The 24,284-nt window shown below is 42.4% G+C and overlaps 1 protein-coding gene across 1 annotated transcript; it reads left to right on the top strand.

Annotated features, from left to right (window-relative positions):
• Positions 1-18,547: 18,547 nt before the first annotated feature.
• On the top strand, positions 18,548-22,931 carry LOC136869901 (cuticle protein 21.3-like). Its single transcript, XM_067144884.2, has 2 exons — positions 18,548-18,563; positions 22,266-22,931. The coding sequence occupies exons 1-2, from the start codon at positions 18,552-18,554 to the stop codon at positions 22,929-22,931; spliced, it is 678 nt and encodes a 225-aa protein (XP_067000985.2). The 5' UTR covers positions 18,548-18,551.
• The last annotated feature ends 1,353 nt before the right edge of the window (positions 22,932-24,284 follow it).

Raw genomic sequence — 24,284 nt, 5'->3', positions numbered from 1 at the left:
GTATAGGAGAGTGACTGTGTTATTACAGGCTATAGTAAAGACCGCACCACAAATTCCAGCTTCCTCCTTAATGGCTACTGCTTTCATGTACCGAGAAGAAGAGAAAATTCCGCTGACGAGTGACAGGCGGGGTAAAACATTACACTAAGTACTGCCATTCAGTGACGATTAGTGCGTCTGAATGCTATGAAAAGTTGTTACTCATAGGGTCAGTCGTGATGCAATAGAACTTTCTTGTTCTTTTTACAAGTTGCTTTACGTCGCACCGACAAAGATAGTTCTTATGGCGACGATGGAATAGGAAAGGCCTAGGAGTGGGAAGGAAGCGGCCATGGCCTTAATTAAGGTAGAGCCCCAGCATTTGCCTGGTGTGAAAATGGGACACCACGGAAAACTATTTTCAGGGCTTCGAACCCACTATCTCCCGGATGCAAGATGACAGCTGCGCACCCCTAATCGCATGGCCAATTCACCCGGTACTTTCTGGTTCTGTGGGGGAGAGCAATTGCAAGGCGTTTCATCTCATTCGAAAAATCTAATACTCATCATCGGGGTTGTCTTTCTTTGCGTACCACCGAAATTATTTATGAAAAATGCGAGGAATATTAATTTCTTCTGGAGGTAATATGCTTATTTTTACAATTCACTGGCTCGCACAATTTCTCTCGCTTTGTTTTCCTTACGTGAACGTAATCTGTGGCAGAGACATTCATTGATGATATTTTAACGACAGCGCTGTGAACAATAGAATTTGAAATTATAAAATAAGTACTAAGAGAAGTGAGAACCTCCGTGGCTCAGGCGGCAGCGCGCCGGGCTCTCACCGCTGGGTTCCGTGGTTCAAATCTCGGCCACTCCATGTGAGATTTGTGCTGGACAAAGCGGAGGTGGGACAGGTTTTTCTCCGGGAACTCCGGTTTTCTCTGTCATCATTCATTCCAGCAACACTCTCCAATATCATTTCATTTCATCTGTCAGTCATTTATCATTGGCCAGAGGAGTGCGACAGACTTCGGCAGCCGTAAAAATTCCTATCCTCGCCGCTAGATGGGGCTTCATACATTCCATCCCTGACCCGGTCGAATGACTGGAAACAGGCTGTGGATTTTCACCAAGAGAAGCGATCTGCGCTGCTCTGACGAAATACAGTAAGTCACACTAGGCGTCGTAGAGGGAGCTATATCCACCGATGACAATATATTTCGACATAGTCACTTACTAAGCAGAGTGGTAATCGCGATTTAATCTGTTACTTCCATTTGCGAAGGAATTCTCAGACACATCAGTGGAAACGCGCTCGGAACTATCCACTATACAGACAATGAAAGCACAGAAATACCATGGTTTATGACAATATACTACACCCACTCCGACTTGCGATTATATGAGCTCTTGCAGAACAGCCGTTTCTAATTGATCATGAATCAAAGGAGACCTAGTTGTCAACACGCAGTATTTCCGAAGGCCACACAAGGCCGCTTGAAGGTGTGTAATTTAATCGACTAAAACCTTGGACAAGTTTATCTGGCGCACGTGAGTGCTTAAGTCGAAAGTGTATCAATCTATCCATGAGAAGTAGAAGTCCTTCTGATAGAGAATAATAACAGAGTACTTCTCCCTATGTAAACAGTCAGTGTCACGGCCTTCGGTTCAGAGGACCCCGGGTTTGATACCAGCCAGGTCGGAGATTTTAGCCATGTCTCGTTGAATCCCCTGGCTCGGTGGCTGGGTGTTTGAATTCGTCTCAAGATATAGGCCTACCGCTTCATACTTAAATGTTTAGTGCTTAAATGTGGGAGGCCAGCCCTGTCGTAAAGGCGTAGCGTACCTGCTTCTTAGCTGGAAACCCCGAGAACAATTCCCGACCAGTCAAATTCTGTACTTTAAGGAATAACAAGCGGTTCGCTCTGCCTTGTCTGTTATGAGACGAGACGCAGTGATCTTGCTCACGAAATCTAAGCATTATGGCTCAGAATATCGTCACGCTGACCACGTGATATTCCAATGTCTTGGGGAGCCAAGGACTCTAATAGACTGAAAATGCCATGGTTTTTTAAACATATGAAAGACGCGTGTCAATAGAAAAGCTAACAATTTAAGGAATCCCTTTTTCAGAACGAAGTTACAGCACTCTGCCATCTTTTTAAACCAATAGTAGTTGAGGGGACGTGCACACACAAGAACCAAGGTTTGTTCGCCTGAGAGTGCGTAAGAAAGCTATTCTGGAAAGTACTGAAACTGAAATGTAAGATGCCGGTCACACGAATCTTGGAGGAAGTTTAAATGATATAGACCTCGTTTCTTGGAACCTTCTAATGTTTACCGTACCTGCTACCACGATTGAATTATAATAATCATCATCGCTATCAGTATTGGGCGATATTCATGATTATGACAAGAATGAACACATTTCATCAGGTGAGATAAACCATCATATTTTGTCATAATTTATTCGAATGGATCCAAAATAATTGTCAAGCGAGTAATAAAGTTGAATTGGATTATAATTGATTTTTACATCTCGGTAACTATTCTTATCGGTTCCGGAGGTATATACGTACAATGTTATATATATCCTTACCTTTTACTATATTGTGTCCATAGGTTAATATGGCTAGTTGTTTTGTATAAAACTTCGTTCAGACTTTTAAGTTTTCTTCTTCTTTCCGATGACGCCTGCTAAGGACCACGTGCCAATTTCAATTCAGTTCTTCATACTTTGTTGTTTTCTCTTCCGCTCCTTCCAATATTCTTTCATCCTTTCACTATGCTGTTTCCTTCTGTCCTCGGACCACTTCGCACCAGGCTTCTTGTTTAATCTTCCTTGGAATCCTTCCATACTTACTACACTCTTTCTAAAAATTTCTCTGCCCAAGTTTCTTCTTCTCTTATATTATTTCTTTCTAAATCTTTCTTTACTTCTTTAATCCAGCTAGTTGTTGCCTTTTTGACCCAAAGGTACTTGAAAAATCCTTTTTGTTAATCTAGAATCATCCATTCTGTAAATATGTCCGAAAAATTGCAGTCGCCTTTTTCTTACGGTTTCTGTTATGTTTTCTATGTTCCTGTATATTTCATTATTGAATCTTAATTTCCATACTTCTGTTATTTTCACAAGGCCTAATATTTTTCTCATGATTTTCCTTTCTAGTATCTCAATTTTATCTAATCTATAGTTTAGTACCAAGTATTCACTTGCATATAAGCATTCCGGTTTCACCACTGTAGTGTAGTGCCTTATTTTAAGATTTTCAGATAAGACACTTTTTGTTATAAAAATTCTTTGTGATACCATATGCTCTTTCCATCTTGTGCACCCTTTCTTCTACTGCAGATTTGTCTAAACCATTTTCTTGAATTATTTCGTCCAGATATTTGAATTTCGTTACTCTTTCCACTGGACCAATACCTGTTGCCAAAAATTTTGGAGCATTCTTGATGTTTGTAATACATTTTGTTTTTTTCTACGGAGATTCTCAAACCTGTCTTGTTGGCTATTTCTTCCGAGAGATTGATTTGTGCTGTTGCACTTGTTAGGTTTGCTGACAATATAGCGAAATCGTCTGCGAAAGCTAGGCAATTTATTTCAATGCCTTTGTTTTTTCTCCCCAAAGTTACCGGCAAAATGTTATGCTCTTTAAGCTTTACGTTCACAATTCTTACAATTTTCTCTAGAACACAGTTGAATAGAAAGGGTGACAGACCGTTACTTTGCCGTACCCCTGTATTTATCTTAATAGGTTTGGATATCTCACCCATGAATTTCACCTTTGAAATTATGTCAGTAAGGGTTTCACGTATTAGGTTTGCCAATTTATTTTTCACTCCAAATTCACGAATTGTTTTATCTATGGTTTCTCTATCAACCGAGTCAAAGGCCTTTTAAAAATCTACAAAAGTCACAACAATGTCTTTTGAATTCAATATCACCGGGCGAGTTGGTCGTGCGCGTAGAGGCGCTCGGCTGTGAGCTTGCATCCGGGAGATAGTAGGTTCGAATCCCACTATCGGCAGCCCTGAAAATGGTTTTCCGTGGTTTCCCATTTTCACACCAGGCAAATGCTGGGGATGTACCTTAATTAAGGCCACGGCCGCTTCCTTCCAACTCCTAGGCCTTTCCCATCCCATCGTCGCCATAAAACCTATCTGTGTCGGCGCGACGTAAAGCCCCTAGCAAAAAAAATCAATATCCTATGGTGAATTATGGATTTTAAGTTAAATATTTGTTCTGAACAAGCTTTTATTAATATTAGGACCTTTTGTTATTATTCCCTTATCAATTCATATACAGTCATTTAAATTATTTTTTCCCTTGATTGATATGGTATTTTTGCGTCTCTCTCTTGGGACAGGCCAGAGGAAAATGTGATTCACACGGAAGTTATTTATGACTAGCTGTATGGAAGCTGTTGATATTATTTGTCCTAAATAATGGCATTCAGAGCAAGACCTGTGCGTCTAGATATTGTTAAATGTGTTATTTATAGGATTAGTGGTGGTGCTATAGTACTTTCTGATTCAATGAGCAAAGTAATATGACTTTCTTTCAGAATACCGTTATTTGAAATAGTTGTGGTGGTGATTATTGTTTTAAGCGAAAGTACAACTAGGCAACCATCCCCTTTATAACACTAATCAGAGAGAAAATTGGAAGATATCCGACACTTCCTAAAATGAATATATCGGTCAAAGAAAGACAAGGTTCACGAAGGGCGTGCAATTGAAAGACTCCCTAGCCCTTGAATGTTCTCATACCGTCGGAGTCGGAAAAGGACAACAGTTTACCAAGGGAGTCGGAAAGTTGAAAGTGAGGAGCCTGGAACAAGTAAGTGGAAGCAATATCAGGACTCAGCTAAGGGCGCCGTGGTTACCAACCCTCGCTCCCAAGTCGAGGTCCCCTCGGGCCCCTTTTAGTCGCCTCTACGACAGGTAGGAGATACCGTTGGTGTTATTCTACCGCCCTCACCCATAGGGTGTATTTGAAATAGAACGAACACATTGTGCAGATGCTAGGATTCCAAGTAACATCTCTTCTGCCACCGGCTATCCGTAGTTTACGAATCCTCGCGTTTAGAGAATGTTTAAAATTAAATATTTCTTTGCCGGCCAATTTTTGTGTCGTTCAGTGTACAATCACTCTGTGACTTCCCCTCTCGGAGAACAATCATCAAATGAGAAATGCAACCAAGCAAGCAAAGGGCGCCAATCTTTAAGTTGAGGACTTAAAGATAAAATTTATAATCAAGCTTGGACAGACTCTTATCACAGGGGTGAGGTGATAGTGCACTAATCATTAAGCAGGAGAATTAGAAATTAAAAGGCTAATTAAGGCAAATTGATTAAAGTAAACTAGAAAAATACTATTTATTATATTTAATATAAATGACGACGGTTTAACGAGAACTGAATTTAAAATAGAACATGAATTTAATAAAAAATTGAATGACTCTACTTCGCGAAAACTTGCAATATCTTTAACTCGCTTGCTCACCATGTCGTCTTGTTCTGCTGGTCCTTGGAAAGCTTCCCTCCTTGTAGCGGGAACATCACCGTTCGTCTTTTAGATCTCTTCATCTGCAGCTCAGTACCATTCCTGCCTTGCCAATTGCACCCACCACTAATTGGAAGATGACTTCAAAACTAACACTCCCTATTATGCTCTATCCCATATATTGGAGATAAGCCCTAAGTCATAGTTAGAAGAACCACCTTGGGTTATATGGAGAGGATACTCAAGTAAGAATCCTTCCAACTTTACTGAAAATGTTCTCTGAAGTTTCATTTCTATCTAGATTAAAACTATCTATTGACTTAGACTGGTTCAAACCGGTCTTATAGCCGTGCTGTACGTACTTCCTGATAAGAGTGGCTATACCCCCTCATTCAGAATTTCTAAGTATCGAGACGAAGAATCAAGTAGAAAATCAAGTAGAAGCTGTAGAATAACTCGTAGAATAATGTAGAGAGCGAATAAGAATGAATAAGTCTGCAGAATAAGTGATGCCACGAGCTCCAACACGTCCTTTTATAACCTTCTCTCGCGCTAATTACAGGTCGCTTACACGTGGTCCAATCAGATGACACCTCTCTCCCCACTCCAGATATTAGAGTTGACGGGCCAAAATCATGATATCAACTGTTCTTCTATTCGTCCTTTCACTCAGTATCCATGGCAACATGACGCTCCTTTGAAAATATAGGCGTTGATCAGTTCGAATAATTCTGGTCGAAATACGGTAGCTTACGTTAGGACGCGTGAACACGTGCTCGCTTTTCCCAGAACTTGGTGTCTAAATTTGTCCTCCCTTCCTCCTCGGTGATGTGGCAAGATAACTGAAATCTACTGCAAGTTAATTTTAACCAACTGTCGCAAGAATCTAAGTGAATATTAGGATATTCAGCCCTCGTTTACAAGTCGTAGTTACAAAGTAATGAAATGATAGTGAGCAAATGATTAAACATGAATTATAATACAATTACATACCAAAATAAATATCATGACGTTAACTTCCTGAATTAATTACACATAATAAAATTAACATAATTACACTGTAACGTCTGGAACGTTACAACTCAAGAAAGGAAAAAAAGCGCACGGCATTGTGTAAGTACCTCGCACGTACTGTTTTCTCAGAACAACTGAGCCTATAGATTTAATGTTCGTTGTTGTTATCCACAGGGTTTGTACGAATTGTCATATTGTCCGCAATTTCAACAGCTTTCATGCCTTTTCCATTTAAAAATCGAACCACAGCGCGTACTTAACAATCGGCGAGACCGTTAATTGTCAGAGGGATTTTCATTACGCACAAACAAACGTAAATACGGGCGAATGCTTCCGTAATGGCGTTTTTGGCTAGCCTACAGATGTAAGTACTGAGCGCGCATGGTCTGAACGACGATCGAAGCGCTGCAGCGGCCATTTTTAAAAACGGTTCTTACTTTAAAAACATGCTTCGTATCTACGTGAGAGGTGAATTATATTTTGATAATAATAAAGTGTGATAAAATATTAAATGCGAGGGATATACAATACCATGCGCACATTTTTTTTTGTTGGAATGACTATACATTTGTCCACTTAAAATTTTGGAGGTGCAAGGTTTGTGTCAAAAGTGACCCTTTTATTATTATTATTATTATTTTTACAATTTGCTTTACGTCGCACCGACACAGCAATGTCTTATGGCGACGATGGGAAAGGAAAGGGCTAGGAGTGGGAAGGAAGCAGTCGTGGCCTTAATAACGGTACAGCCTGGTGTGATGAAATTAGTAAGAGGACCGAAGTAAAGATTAAAAGCAGTATTGCCAACCCTATGCGAAAACAATTCCTATGAAACCAATATAATTTCCCACAACTGGACAAAACTTCTCACAATTTAAACCACTGATAACTTTTACAGAATCTCACATTTCTCCATGCATTGTTCTAAAACAATTGACATAATTTGCAATAAATTATGTACTACTCTTCAAGGAAACATTTTTTAAATAACTTGACGGATAAAATTCTCCAACCGGACGAGTGGCTGCGCGGTATGGGTCACGCAGCTAGCTGTCAGCTTGCATTTGGGAGATAGTGGATTCGAACCCCACTGTCGGCATCCCTGAAGATGGTTTTCCGTGATTTCCTATTTCCACACCAGGCAAATGCTGGGGCTGTACCTTAATTAAGGCCACGGCCGCTTCCTTCCCATTCCTATCCCATCGTCTCTATAAAAGACCTATCTGTGTCGGTGCAACTTAGGAAAAGACGTATCTACGCCATTGCTGGATACCCTACTATCTTTCGTAGCTCTATGTTTAAGATGGGAAATATCCTATTCAGTGATCTGAGTTTCCAATCCTCGCTTTGCAAGTGAATTTCCTGAGTTCTGATTCATCCGGCATTTTCTTCCTTCACACTTGAGCTAGCGTAGTATACATTTCCTTGCCGAATGGCTCAGATGGAAGAGCGCCAGCATCTTTAGCCCAAATTGACGGATCCGATCCTGTCTCATTCCGGTGATATTTAAAGCTGCTCAAATGTGCCAGTCTCGTGTCTGCAGATTTACAGGCGGTTAAAAGAACTCCTGGAGGGAAAGAATCCGGCACTTCGGTGTCTTCGAAAACCGTAAAAGATTAAAAATTAAAATAAAATACCGCACCTCTCCATCGCACCTCTCCACCAACTCTCATTGGCCACAACTAAACTCTTGGGCATAGAGAGGGGGCTACCCTTTAGATGCCTCGCCCTACCCCTTCAGGATCATAAGTATCTCGTGTATTCTAATTAGAAATAATGAACAAGTTTAACCCTTCACGTTGTTGTTCGTCGTTTGATCGAGCGAGTTGGCCGTTCTGTTAGGGCCGCGCAGCTGTGAGTTTTGCATTCGGAAGAAAGTGGGTTGGAACTCCACTGAACATGGTTTCCCGTGGTTTCCCATTTTAAAACCAGGCAAGTGCTGGAGCTGTACCTTTATTAAGACCACGCTCGCTTTCTTCCAACCCCTAGCCCTTTCGTGTTCCATCGTCGCCATAAGACCTATCTGTGTCGGTGCGGCGTAAAGCCAATTGTAAGCGAAAAAAATGTTCGTCGTCTGCCTTACAAAAGGCCAGCAACACAGGCTGAAGTTTGCGATGCTTCTGTAGCCGTCTCATTCGTTTTGCAGATGCATTTTTTGTTAAATTCGATCTCTAATTGAGTATAGTTTCATCCTTCATTTGTTGTTTTTAGTTTTTTTTAAATATTGGAAAACTATAAAACCGTCAATATTAGAAAGAAAATGTAAAGACGAATGAAATTACACCTCACTGGTCTATACCTAACGTCTTCACAACAAACTACACCGCGCAGTATCTGACTTTCGACCGCTAAAAACGTCATGCGCATTTCACGCCCGCTATCGCGGTCACGTCTTGTGCAATTATCTTCCTACTTTCTTTCTTAACATGTTTACCGCCGGAGTCAGCTAGGGATCCTACCTCTTTTTTTTTGCTAGGGGCTTTACTTCGCGCCGACACAGATAGGTCTTATGGCGACGATGAGATAGGAAAGGCCTAGGAGTTGGAAGGAAGCGGCCGTGGCCTTAATTAAGGTACAGCCCCAGCATTTGCCTGGTGTGAAAATGGGAAACCACGGAAAACCATTTTCAGGCCTGCCGATAGTGGGATTCGAACCTACTATCTCCCGGATGATCCTACCTCTAGCTGGAGCGTGAGACTTTGGGTCGGGAGAATACAACTGGACAGGAGGACCAGTATCTCGCCCATGCGGCCTCACCTGCAATACTGAACAGGGGATGGGAAGATTGGGAGGGACCGGCAACGAAGAGGGAAGGAAGCGGCCGTGGCCTTAACTTAAGTACCATCCCGACTTTTGCCTGGAGGAGAAATGGGAAACCACGGAAAATCACTTCGAGGATGACTCAGGTGGGAATTGAACCCCCCTCTTCTCAGCTGACCTCCCGAGACTGAGGGGACCGGGATCCAGTCTTCGTATCAAGTTTCAAATTTCGTGTCAGAACCGGGAATCGAATCCGGGCGTCCCAGCGTGGCAGCTAATCACACTATCCACTATACCACAGAGACGGACCCTGCTACTTTATATTAATAAATAAGCCATATCCGTACACAGTATCTAATAATTTTTGAATAATGATCACTTTATGCGTTGTATGAAAAGCGTCACATCGATTTTTCGTCCATGTGGCACGCACTAGTTTGCATCCAGTGTGAGACATGCGAAAAAGTTAGAAGTGCTTTCTTTCATTCTTTCTTTCTGTCTTAATTCGTTTATCCTCCAGGGTTGGTTGTACCTCTTGGACTCTATCAAAGCAGTGTCCTGAAGCGTGAGACTTTGGGTCGGATGGATACAACTGGGAAGGAAGACCAGTACTTCGCCGAGGCAGCCTCATCTGCTATGCTGAACAGGGATCTTGTGGAGGGATGGGAAGATTGGAAGGGATAGTCAAGGAAGCGGCCGTAGCCTTAAGTTAGGTACCATCCCGGTATTTGCCTGGAGGAGAAGTTGAAAACCACAGAAAACCACTTCGAGCATGACTGAGGTGGGAATCGAACTCCCCTATACTCAGTTGACCTCCCGAGGCTGAGTGGGATCCCATTCCAGCCCTCGTCCCATTTTTCAAATTTCGTGGCAGAGCCGGAATCGAACCCGGGCCTCTGGGGGTGGCAGCTAATTACACTAACCACTACATCACATAGGCGATCTAGAAGTAAGTTACTATAGTGTGAAACATCCGAAGCAAGTGAAGTGCATTTTCTGCTGTCTCTTGCTATATTCGTTACGAAGTGAGGGATGCATTACTGTAATCAAACACATGAACTTGAACGTGTGCGAAACCTGTTCCTCTTACTGCAGTCTTCAATGCAGTGTGTGAGTAGATGTTACTGTTTTGCTTTCAGCTCGGTGAAAGGGCCACGGGACTGGATCTCTTAACAAGCCGAGGAGTTGCAGAATGGATGGGATGAGGTGTAGTATGCTTAAGGCTATGCACATTTTTGTCGGCGACGTGCAGTCTAGACTGCTTCACCTGAGTGTTCTCTCATTCTTGGCTAATATTACTTTTCTCTTAATGACGGGATCCTGCTACTCGGTATTCAGTGCGTATCACAAGTACTGCATTTACTGAGCAGTTAAGTAAGAAACACGCAATTATGGATTGTAATAACACACTTCAGTTTTAAACCAGCTCCCCCTGTGTTCCAGTGGTAGAGCGTCGGCCGCCGGATCCCAAGATAGCGGCTTCAAACGTGGTAGAGGTAGTCGGACTTTTGAAGGACGGAAAAAACGCCCGTTTGACACTCCATGTCGTACGATGTCGGAATATAAAAGATATCTGGTGACACATTTGGTGTTCACCCGACAAAATTAATAAAAACTCAGCCATAGACGCCGAAGAGAGATTCGGCTTAATCTATCATATAGTAGGAAAGAGCAAGGAACGGGATCTCTTAAAAAAGCAGAAAGAATGGATAACGTGTAGTATGTTTCAGGCATACGGCACGTAGAACTTGACGAGCAAGCAGCCAGGGTCGAATTCACATGCTTGCGCACGGTAGCTGAGGCCATGCGATTATTATTATTATTGTTATTATTATTATTATTATTATTATTATTATTATTATTATTATTATTATTATTATTATTATTTCTTTCCTTTCTTAATGCGGTTACCCTCCAGGATTAGTTTTCCGTCAGTCTCAGCGAGGGTTCCCACCTCTACCGCCTCTAGGGTGGTGTCCTGGAGCGTGTGACTTTGGGTCGGGGTTACAACTGGGAGGAGGACCAGTACCTCTCCCAGGCGGTCTTGTGGGTGAAATGGGAAGATTGAAAGGGATAGTCATAGAAGAAGGAAGGAAGGAAGGAAGGAAGGAAGGAAGGAAGGAAGGAAGGAAGGAAGGAAGGGGCCGTGGCTTTAAATACGTACCATCCCGGCATTTGCCTGGAGGAGAAGTAGGAAACCACGGAAAACCACTTCGAGGATGACTGAGGAGGGAATTGAACCCTCCTCTACTTATTTGACCTCCCGAGGCTGAGTGGACCCCGTTCCAGCCCTCGTGCCATTTTTCAAATTTCGTGGCAGAGCCGGGAATCGAACACCGGCCTCCGGGGGTGGCAGCTAATCACACTAACCACTACACAACAGAGGCGGACATTGCTGTGTGAGTAGTGGTATGGGTCGTATACTGTAAGCTTATATTCGGTGAATAATGTGTTCGAACACCATAATTTACCATTTTCACACCACATCGTAATTTCTGTCACGGCCGCCGTCTTCCAAGACCGCCTTCTCCTTCCTACTGCTGTGTCTTCGAAAATCTACGGCAAGTGAAAAAAGGCAAACAATCATTAGTCATAAACCTGGAATGAGGGTGAGAAATCTCGGGTGATACTATGACGTATGGCCTCCGCAGCGGTCTGGGGCAGGTCCTTCGCGCTGACGACCATGGGTAACATGTGCGTCTGTGAGGATGGGGTCCTACCTAGGATAAAATATAATGCTGAAGACGTCACAAAAAACCAGTCGTCGAGACAGAGGAATTAACCGACGACAGTTAAAATCTTCGACCCCGTTAGGAATCGAACCCAGTACCCTTTGGCCCAATGGCCAACTTGCCAACTAATTAACCATGGAGCCGGACAAGTAAATTCGTACCTTGCATTCGGGAGATAGTGGGTTCGAATCCCACTGTCGGCAGTCCTGAAGATGGTTTTCCGTGGTTTCCGATTTTCACACTAGGCAAATGCTGGGGCTGTACCTTAATTAAGGCCACGGCCGCTTCCTTCCTACTCCTAGGCCTTTCCTATCCCATCGTCGCCATAAGACCTATCCGTGTCGGTGCAACGTAAAGCCACTAGCAAAAAAAAAATTAGTTTTACGGAAATGTTGCATACTTCGGGCTGGGAAGACTTGGAAGTAAGGAGACGAAGAGATCGACTGAGGGGAATGTTTCGAGTCGTCAGTGGAGACAAGGCTTGGAATGACGTAAATAGTCAAATAAGCTTCAGTGGAGATTTCAAAAGTAGGAAGGATAATAAAGTGAAGATAAAGTAGGAATTCAAGAGGACGAATTATTGGGAATTAGGGCCTGGAATTATTTATCAAGGGAGATGTTTGATCCATTTCCAAATACAGTCGAAACTTGATCCCTTGAACCTCCATTACTTGAATTTCTCGGCCGTTCACGTGTATTTATTCTTTTATTACTCGAAATTCGGTTACACGAATTTCTCGTATTCTCGAAGCAAACATTTCCTCCCTTGAAGTATAAAATACACTGTAACTCGAATTTTGTGCAACGTTAACCGTGCAAGATGACGTTTGTGGTTTGTGAGGAACAGTTAACAAGTAAAGAAAGGGTTACAGTGATGCTAGGACCTAATATGACGAGAACCGAAAACCTAAAATTTCTAATCATCGGAAAATCGGCGAAGCCTCGCTGTTTCTCGGATGCGAATTCATCATCAATCAGTACAAAAGCAACGCACGAAGTCGCGGATGAAAAGTTCCATTTATGAATCTCGACTGCGTGGTATTGACGAGACGTTTCAACGTGAAGGGTGGAAAGTTTAACCGTAAAAACAGAGACTAACGGGTTTTTTTTTCCAAAGGTGTTAAGGAAGGTATCTTTCTTGTTTCACTATTGTATGTACTGTATCCTGTATTCTAACAAGGTACTATAATTAGTGTTATAATTAAAGAGATGCCGTAATAGAGTTTGTTTGTATATTTTTAAGCACTGTTAAAATAGTGTATTCAGTAGACTATAAGCCCATAGGTAGGCCTACGTAGGATTTAATTATGCGCTATAAATGCTAAACAAGGATATTCTCTATATCTCGAAATTTCGATAACTCGAAATAAGATTTAGCTCCCGGGTTGATTCGAGATATCGAGGTTCGACTGTACTTTTTTTTTTTTTTTTTTTTTTTTTTTGCTATTTGCTTTACATCGCACTGACACAGATAGGTCTTAAGGCGACGATGGGATAGGAAATGCCTAGGAGTTGGAAGGAAGCGGCCTTGGCCTTAATTATGGTACAGCCCCGGCATTTGCCTGGTGTGAAAATGGGAAACCACGGAAAACCATCTTCAAGGCTGCCGACAGTGGGACTCGAACCCACTATCTCCCGATTACTAGATACTGGCCGCATTTAAGCGACTGCAGCTATCGAGCTCGGTCGACTGTACTTTGAAATCATTTAAGAAAATACTAAGAAAACTAATGATTGGGTATCTGCCACCTGGCCTGGGCGACAACAGTCATTCCAGATCAATGGTGACTGATTGATTGAGTGATTGGTTGATTAATAAGCCTACAGCCTGCAGCATGTGCGGAGGAATGCTGATGGGCCCTTATTACGGTAAAGAAAATAGTATTATGACATTTTTCTCAATACAGGCCGAAGTCGGTGGGATTTTCGAAGATACCTCGCTATATTTATAAAAGAATCATGGTGTATACTTAAGCAGTTTGTCCAGCAAAGTTAAATCGACAATGTAATTCATTCTACAAGAATATCCTTGCGAGAATGTCTCACTTAGATGGGCATTTGGTCCTGTCTAACGACCAGATGCCCTACCTGACCTCAACCGTATATGGAAGATTTATCCAGTATTGTGTGTCTTTGTTGTGGTTGACAGTGTGATGTGTTTTATGTATATTTGAAATACTGCGTTCTCAGGCCAGAGAAGTTAATCAGATGCGGAAGTATCTCCAGCCTGTTCGGGAATCGATCTTGAGACCCTCTGAACCGAAAGCCGTGATGCTCACCATACAGCCAAGGAGCCGAACATTTGTTAGTGAGAATGGAACGTTAAAATGGAGTTGCAACTCACCCAGGTGGCGTCAACTCGAAATACTTATATTTCCGCAGCAGGAATAAATGATTTCCTTATTGATCTGAATAATAATAATAATAATAATAATAATAATAATAATAATAATAATAATAATAATAATAATAATAATAATAATAATAATTCCTTTCTTAATCTGTTTACCCTCCAGGGTTGGTTTTTCTCTCGGACTCAGCGAGGGACCCCACCTCTACCGCCTCAAGGGCAGTGTCCTGGAGCGTGAGACTTTGGGTCGGGGATACAACTGGGGAGGATGACCAGTACCTCTCCCACGTGGCCTCGCCTGCTATGCTGAACAGGGGGCTTGTAGAGGGGATGGGAAGATTGGAAGGGATAGACAAGGAAGAGTGAAGGAAGCGGCCGTGGCCTTAAGTTAGGTACAATCCCGGTATTTGCCTGGAGGAGAAGCGGGAAACCACGGAAAAACACCTCCAGGATAGCTGAGATGGGAATCGAATCCACCTCTACTCAGTTGACCTCCCGAGGCTGAGTGGACCCCGTTCCAGCCCTCGTACCACTTTTCAAATTTCGTGGCAGAGCCGGGAAATAAACCCGGGCCTCCGGGGGTGGCAGCTAATCACGCTAACCACTACACCACAAAGGTGGACTTAATTATTGGTTGCCTATTATTATTAGGAGAACGCACCTGTTCGTTACAGGTCGTTCACGTTTTCGTGCTTTTGGAACCTAATTTAGTATTCAGCAATTATGTAAAACCGTCTGGCCTTTAAAATCGTGGGTATTTGCATGTTAATAATTCATTATTGAGTTATGCTTGCCTTAAAGCGAAGTTTCTCCAAAAATCTGGCATGCAGACCACGGTTATTACTGAATATTCTTATAATTATATATTCCAAGAGTTTTAGAGAAATGTAGTCCTCACTTCATTGCGATTTTCAGAATCACGCACAAATGTTGATTTTAAGCTCAGCGTTAAATACACTGAAGTGTAATTTAATATCTGTCACCAACAATATTCTTTTCGAAAATAAGGATTCAAAATGCTTGTAGTCTATCATGTGATAATAATAATAATAATAATAATAATAATAATAATAATAATAATAATAATAATAATAGTGGCCTCAGTTCAGAAGGCCCCGAGTTCGATTCCCAGCCCGAACAGGATTTTAGACACGTCTGATCAATTCCTTGCGGTTAGGTGTTTGTACTAGACTTGAAAACACCTTTTCATTTAACACATCTCTTGCTTGTTGTTTTAAGGGGCCCAACTTCGAAGGTCATCGGCCCATTAACACATCACACCACGCAACCAGCAACCATAGAAACACGCAGTAACGAATAATGCCATCGTCGCGTCGACAACCCTGAAGATAGTTTTCTGTGGTTTCCCCATTATCACATCAAACAAATATCGAGGCCTTTTACCTTAATAATAATAATAATAATAATAATAATAATAATAATAATAATAATAATAATAATAATAATAATAATAATAATAATTTCGTGTGGCTATTTCTAGTCGGGTGCAGCCCTTGTAAGGCAGACCCTCCGATGAGGGTGGGCGGCATCTGCCATGTGTAGGTAACTGCGTGTTATTGTGGTGGAGGATGTGTGGTATGTGAGTTGCAGGCATGTTGGGGACAGCACAAACACCCAGCCCCCGAGCCATTGGAATTAACCGATGATGGTTAAAATCCCCAACCCGGCCGGGAATCGAACCCGGGACCCTCTGAACCGAAGGCCAGTACGCTGACCATTCAGCCAACGAGTCAGACATATTAATAATAACAATAATGTTATTTTCTTTACGTCCCGCTAACTACTTTTATGGTTTTCGAAGACACCCAGGTGCCAGGGTCGAACCTCCCAAGTTGGGGTCAGAAGGCCCGCGCCTCAGCCTCTGAGCCAGTCAGCCTGGCACCTTAATTATTCAAGACCACGATCGCTAAGTACTGAGTAGTAGCCCTTTCCCTACAAGTCTTACCGAAAATCTATTTGATTTTTGTGGCGTTGAGCACGTAGAAATTAAAGTAAACCATTTAAAAGCAAGCAAGCCAGCTTGTACTGTAGTTTTACGTAATAGTTGATATCATAGTATTGTATGCTACTGGATTTACGTCCCATTACTACTTTCTTACGGTTTTCAGCCCGGCTCCATGGCTAAATGGTTAGTGTGCTGGCCTTTGGTCACAGGGGTCCCGGGTTCGCTTCCCGGCAGGGTCGGGAATTTTAACCAACATTGGTTAATTTCTCTGACACGGGGGCTGGGTGTATGTGTTGTCTTCATCATCATTTCATTCTCATCACGACGCGCAGGTTGCTTACGGGCCTCAAATCAAAAGATCTGCACCTGGCAGGCAGAACCCGTCCTGGGTTTCCCGGCACTAAAAGCCATACACCATTTCATTTTTTTTCATCTACTCATTTATTAATTAGTAAAATTTTACATTCTAAGCTGTATATAGATCAGATGAGACAATAGTAGATGCTCCACTCCAACATCACCGGCGAATGCTCGCAACTAACTTCGAAAAATAACAAATGTCGTTATGAAACTGCCGGAATATCACCCTCCCCTAGCCGTACACTTCTGGGACTGCATATTTCTCTTTACAATGCTACAACATGAAATGTTTCTCTGTGATATTTAATTAAACAGAGAAATGCATGAAATATCATTATGTATATTATGTTGAGGTCCGCCTCTGTGGTGTAGTGGTTAGCGTGATTAGCTGCCACCCCCGGAGGTCCGGGTTCGATTCCCGGCTCTGCCACGAAAATTTGAAAAGTGGTACGAGGGCTGGAACGGGGTCCACTCAGGCTCGGGAGGTCAACTGAGTAGAGGTGGGTTCGATTCCCACCTCAGCCATCCTCGAAGTGGTTTTCCGTGGTTTCCCACTTCTCCTCCAGGCGAATGCCGGGATGGTACCTAACTTAAGGCCACGGCCGCTTCCTTCCCTCTTCCTTGCCTATCCCTTCCAATCTTCCCATCCCTCCACAAGGCCCCTGTTCAGCATAGCAGGTAAGGCCGCCTGGGCGAGGTACTGGTCATTCTCCCCAGTTGTATCCTCCGACCGAGAGTCTGAAGCTCCAGGACACTGCCCTTGAGGCGGTAGAGGTGGGATCCCTCGCTGAGTCCGAGGGAAAAGCCGAACCTGGAGGGTAAACAGATGATGATGATGATGATATTATGTTGAGGCCTGAGCCTAAGGGTAGGTTGGACTTCAAACATCTCCAACATCAGCTGTCATAAACAGTCTAGGCTTCGCTAATGAGGTATTCTAGGGAAATGAGGAGTAAGGCTTTCTTCACCGAGCCAGAAGGAGCTATTACATATCAGCCCACTGAAATGCACTTACCAACTAATCAGACTGACATTTTCACATTCGTAACAGGGATTGGTTGCGTTAGGAATGGTATTACTAGCGCCGCTCGTGTCTCAATATTGCCAAAGCCAAGGATAAGACTGAGAGAGATGAATGAAAGTAACACATTTTTAATATAGCCAGTACTAGAAGAAAGAGCACTGTACCTCGTAAACATACTATGTATGATCAAAAATGGATCTGAACATATCATTCCACTATCTTTCAATAAAATCCGTTTATTTATTATTTGTGAACTTGTAGGTGATAACTGCGTAAAATAGATCAAATGGGACAATAGTAGATTCCTCACTTCAGCAGCAATGTGAAATATTCTAAACTTATGCACGTCGAAATATAACAAATTTCGTTGTGAAACTGCATGTAAGTCCGCGCATCTTTTATTTATTAGGCGAGTAAAATATAGAAGACTGTTTACCGTCGTTGCTTTAGATAAACTTGAATAGAAAAATAGAAACCACTAATCTGCTCCTGTAGAAACATTATCTTCCTCTGACACAAACACAACTCCCTAGCACTTGTTCACATCGCCGCTCGCATTCTCTCCGGTAAAATGCCCTAGACTGTTCTTTCAAGTTCACGTGCTCCAAATGATTTTGTCGATCGCGGAGTGGGAGGTGTCGCGGAACCAGCCGGCCTTCAGAGCTGGCGCTGTTTAAAGGGCAGTGCGGTATAATTGCATAGAGAGTGAAAGGTCCGTCCTATACTGTAATAACCCAATTTGGGCACCAATACAACCCTAATATCGACAGGGTATATAAGGTTCACCACCAGCTGAACACGGCACACTTGTCTCAGTATTCCTTAAAGATACCAACAAGCTTCACCGCAACAACATGGCATTCAAGGTAGGGCATGGTTTATACATCCAGCATCAGTGTCTTAGAGTCTTACTATTGTTTTAAATATTATTTCGTACATTAAATATGTTATTTTAACAAGAATTTGAAGATTCTTGAGAAGATGTTCCTAAAAATGTTGATATATTATGCCATTACAAGCTATGCAAGTTATGAGCACGGTTAATTATGGCTAAATTTAACTAGTCCTCTTCTCAGTTTTTGTTTTTCTCATGCTTAGAGGTGGTCTTAGAAGATATTTTCAATTAAAGTTCGGGATTTTCACTGGGAACTGTTAGGGAGATAGAGTAAATTATAATAATCTGACAAATGAATTTGAATTCATTGACAAGTTTAAGTTAACACGGAAGATAAGGAATAGAATCCGCTCATAAAATAATTCGAAACTTTCGCTTCCTCTGACAGTGTGTCGGAAAATGGACAGGAGAAGAACAAAGAAATATAATAGCTTACTGAGAAAGATAGGCTTAGGAAGACGAAAGCGACACATGTCTGAAAAAATATCAGAGTTAGCATTTGATGGAAGTATAGAAGGTAGTCAAGTTATTAGTGGTGCGATACGGATGAGAAGTTTTTCTTATACTTCGAACAGTTACGTACACAATTTATACAATTAATTATATAATTAGTTATTAATTAATTATACAATTCGTTATTAATAAATAATAATAATAGTAATAATAATAATAAACTCATCTCCGTATAGGCCATGAAGGACCTTGGAGGGGTGGAATGTAATGGCTTCCACTATCCGTAACCTCGGCACTTGGTGGAGTAGAGTGATTAGCTCTACGCCTCGCGGCCTTTGCCCGCTAGCAATTAACCTGGTACTCATTTTTGGTGTAGGCGGAGTTAACTACAGGACCATATGTACCTCCGGAAGTGGAAACCTCGTTTCTTAAGATTTTCGACTTCCTGACGGAGAATCGGACCCACGTTCTACGGGTTGAACCGAGAACGCCTTTAGCATCGGCCAGGCAGCCCCTAATAATAATAGTAGACGGATACACTCAATACTAATACATCGCGCTTTAGTAAGCATATATTTGTGCAGATTATAGCTGTTGAATTAACTTCTGGAGAATATGTGACTGTCTTGGGTTTCGCTTCTTTTTTCTATAAAAATGCTACTTATATTACGGAACTCGTTATTTATTGTATGCAGTCATTTTAATTCACACCATTTAGGCTGCTTGAGTATTAGTTTCGACGTTCCGTTTTATTATCCTAGATGACAGAGAAATCGATCACTTTTGGGCGGTCTCTGGCTAAATTTTAATGAATTTTACCGTGTGAGCACCATGAGTGACCCTATAGATCTGGCAGAGACGTGCAATGACGAAGGGTCACTTACCCATATTTTAAAAATCCGATTGTCGGGATGAGTGGCTCAGACGGTTGAGGCGCTGCCCTTCTGACCCCAACTTGGCCGATTCAATCCTGACTCAGTCCGGTGGTATTTGCAGGTGCTCATATACGTCAGCCTCGTGTCGGTAGGATTTTTTGCTAGTGGCTTTACGTCGCACCGACACAGGTAGGTCTTATGGCGACGACGGGATAGGAAATGCCTAGGAGTTGGAAGGAAGCGGCCGTGGCTTTAATTAAGGTACAACCCCAGCATTTGTCTGGTGTGAAAATGGGAAACCACGGAAAACCATCTTCAGGGCTGCCGGCAGTGGGGCTCGAATCCACTATCTCCCGGATGCAAGCTCACAGCCGCGCACCCCTAACCGCTCGACCAACTCGCCTGGTTCGGTAGATTTACTGGCACTCCTGCGGGACGGAATTACGGCACTTCGGTGTCTCCGAAAACCGTAAAAGTAGTTAGTGGGACGTTAAACCAATATTATTATTATTATTATTATTATTATTATTATTATTATTATTATTATTATTATTATTATTATTATTATTAAAATCCGATTACATCTGTTGGGTTTGAACCCGGTATCTCGGGATCAGGAAGCCAGAAGTCTGCCACGATTCACAGAGAGAGCTATTTAAGCGACGATTTCTTTATAATATTCTTGATTCATTGTTGTGGAAAGAACATTCCAGATAACGTCATTTTTCACGGTATACGACCATTTTACCTGTTTACAACGTGCTATATCTGTATGTAGACTGGTTATAATTTCTAGGGTACCATAGGCTAGAGTGAAGTGTATAAACAACAATTTTACAGCTCTGTACGAGTCAAATAAACTAAAATGTTATTTCTTCATTGAAATATTCAATTTGGGGTTAACCGAGAGACGAAGTACAGTAGATTCTACTTTAACTCATTACTGTATCAACTAGCAGAGTAATATTGCATCTATCATCACTTCTTTCTGCATGCTCGACTCTTTAAAGATGAAATAATTGTTCCCCGCTAAGCACTTGCTGTTCCTTTTAGTTTAGAGGACGGAAAGCTGCGAGTGGTGCCAAGAGTTAAGCAATAATTATTGTAGCAGCCAATGGCCTGAATTGAGTCCAAGGCATTCATGCAAAAAGGGTGTGTGTGAGTGCTCGCAATTGTATTGTCTCGTCAACTATTAGCATAGATCATAAGACTGTAAATACAACAGGACACTCCTATAGTGCGCAAGAATATATTAGTTACAGTAATATAGTGCGTGGTCCAGTATTGGAGGTCCCAGTAAAATTCCTAAGTCAGAGATTTATGTTCTTTTCTAATGTCGGCGATGCCTGTTTTTCTGAACGCTCTTCAAGCAAATCACAAATTCATATATCGATAGAAGGCTTGAAATCTCTCTACCAAGCTGCTTGTCACAGTTTCTCTCCTTATATTAGGCCAGATTATAGAACCATTACATGAGCTTTGGTAATGATTACAGCAAGTGAAGGGAACACTTCAAACTTCATAAGCTATTACGAAAAAGAAGTGGTCCGTAAAGTGGTGATATTAGTTTATGAAACATCAGCTTGGTATCGTAGTCTGGAAAGCTTTACTAAAATCAATAATATGGAACCGAATCTAGCTGAAATAGAGTGTTCTCGTATGAGGACATGGAATAATATGAAATTACAAATTACAGAGTATTTGATGGTCGACTTTTACACACCAATACTGAGTTTAAGTGTGGTGCCAGATATGGTGAATGTAAGCCAATACAGACCAACGAGAATGAAGTAGAGGGAATGGGTCTTTCTTAAAATCAATACATTTTTAGATCAGTCCTTCCCATGCCAAAATCGCTAAGATATCTAAGTCAGCTTTATCCGGGGAGGAGGATGTTGAGTAAGACATTCGTGTAAATAATTGTTACTTGATGTAATGTAATACGGCTTGAAAACTTCATGTGGCGTACAATACTCCAATAGAAAGGCAGTAGTGACTAGTCAGCCATTAAACCAATCAAGTGTAATATGTTATGAGGCTTCAACATGTTCTTCTTTTGTTATTTTACGTAAGTAATTTGTACATAACTTTAATTAATGTATGCATGTATATGCATCACACAACACATACATATAGGGCCGCGAATTAAAATTCAAGAAGGCGAGAAAATTTCTTCTTGGAGGTAATCTGACGTTAATTACTCCGGTCAGAGTGTCTTATGGAAGCAACGAAGATGCATACTATATTTGTGTATAAATTAGAGAATGCAAAATTACTTTCTTCAACTTTGGCAACTTGTTATTATATTTTCCCAAACATGCATTATTTTTCTTGTTTGTTTACAGCTTTTCGTCCTCGCCGCTGCCCTGGCCGTAGCTCACGCCGGAGGCCCCGCCGCCTACAGCATCAACACCGCCACCGCCGACTTCGGCTCCCTTGGATCCACCCAGGAGAGCACTCTTAAGGGAATTGGCGGTAACAACGTCATCACCCAGTACTCCAAGGCTGTAGACAGCCCCTACTCCAGCGTGCGCATCAGCAACAGCCGTGCCAGCAACGACGCTGTCGCTTACGGCGCTGGTTACGGTTACGCCGCTCCCGCTCTCGCCTACGGAGCTGGTGCCGCCGCTCTCGCCCCTGCTCTCCATGGTGCCGCTGGTCTGACCTACGGCGCTGCTGGCCAGGCCTTCGGAACTTCTCTCCACGGACACGCTGCCTACGGCGCTACCAGGCTTGCCGCCCCCGCTATCGCCGCTGCTCCCGCCCTCGCCTACGGAGGTTATGCCCGTGCCGCTTACGCCGCCCCCGCCATCGCTGCCGCTCCCGCCCTCGCCTACGGAGGTTATGCCCGTCCCTCTTATGCTGCCCCCGCTCTGGCTGCCGCCCCCGCCCTCGCCTACGGACACGGTCTTGCCCGTGCTGCCGTCGCTGCCCCCGCTGTAGCCTACTCTGCCGCCCCCGCCGTAGCTCACGTATCCTACGCTGGTCTTGGCGCCCACTACGCTTTCTAATTCTCTCCCTCCATTCTTCTCTTCCCCTTCTGTTCCTCTTGTTCCTTCGTCCAAACATTTCAAGCGGCACTGTGCCGTCCCTGACTAATAGAAAAGAATCCTCTGCATGGCCGACCAATCGTAACGATGCGGTGAATGCCATACTTGTGTTGCTTTCGTTTTTGAAAGCTTTACGAAAAAGAAGCATAAAATGTCATGAAATTCATCTATTTATCTCACAATAAAGCATCTTATGTATAAAATATTTGAATTATTTATTTACATTTCTGTTCATTTACTGTGCTTCCTGTACCATTCCTTTCTATTTGACTATCCCTGTAAGTTAGTGCTATGCCGTAGTCACTGCATTTCAGTAATTAAATAAGATTACTCCTTCCATTTTGACAGTCAAAAGCTAATTTAACCACTTCTGAATGTTCTAGGTAGGTAGTCAATACTGGCCGGAACTTGAGTAGCTTACATTTTAGCGTGTGATATGACGCATGGATTGCTGTAAATCTATACATATAAAATAAGAGTTTGTCTGTACATTGCTCGAATTTTAAAAGCATGGTGTGCCTGTAACAGTCGTGTCCAAAGTAACAAGGAAATGCACTTTTTAAATTTTCCGTCATGTCTGTCTGTCTGTCAGTATGTGTGTACGGCATGACGAAAAAATGGCTGAAGAGAATTTACTGAAAATCGGTATGCAAAGTCGGGAAATAAGGCACTACTATATAGCCTACAAATAATTTTATTCACGCAGAATGAAATGGTAGTTTGTCCGACTCGTTAGCTGAATGGTCAACGTACTGGCTTTCGATTCAGAGGGTCCCGGGTTCGATTCCATGCCGGGTCGGGGATTTTAATCACCTCTGATTAATTCTTCTGGCCCGGGGACTGGGTGTTTGTGTTTGTCCCAACACTTTCCTCTTCATATTCACACAACACACTATACTACCAACCACCACAGTAACACGCAATAGGGATTACATCCCTCCATATACGGTTGGCGTCAGGAAGGGCACCCGGCCGTAAAACAAGGCCAAATCCACATGTGCGACACAGTTCGTACCCGCGGCCCCACATGTGTGAGAAAAGCGGTAGAAAAAGGAAGAAAAATGAAATGGTAGTTCAGGAGAAGGCCTAAAGTTCACTTCTTAAAAGTCTATGTTGTTATTGGTCCTGTTGATAAATACTACATAACAAAAGTTATATAGAATTAAATTTTCGATCATTTATGTCTTTTACATTTTTACCGTGCCAGTTATGAAAACAGAGATATTCATAAATTTCGATTTTTGTTGCTAAGACCATACCAATGCCGAGCCACAAGAAAATGGGTGAACCGAATTGAATGAAAATCGGTATTTA

Source organism: Anabrus simplex, chromosome 1 (genome assembly GCF_040414725.1).
Source record: "Anabrus simplex isolate iqAnaSimp1 chromosome 1, ASM4041472v1, whole genome shotgun sequence".
NCBI lineage: Eukaryota > Metazoa > Arthropoda > Insecta > Orthoptera > Tettigoniidae > Anabrus > Anabrus simplex.
The sequence above is the reverse complement of the archived record's forward strand: the minus strand, read 5'-3'. Positions and strand labels throughout refer to the sequence as shown.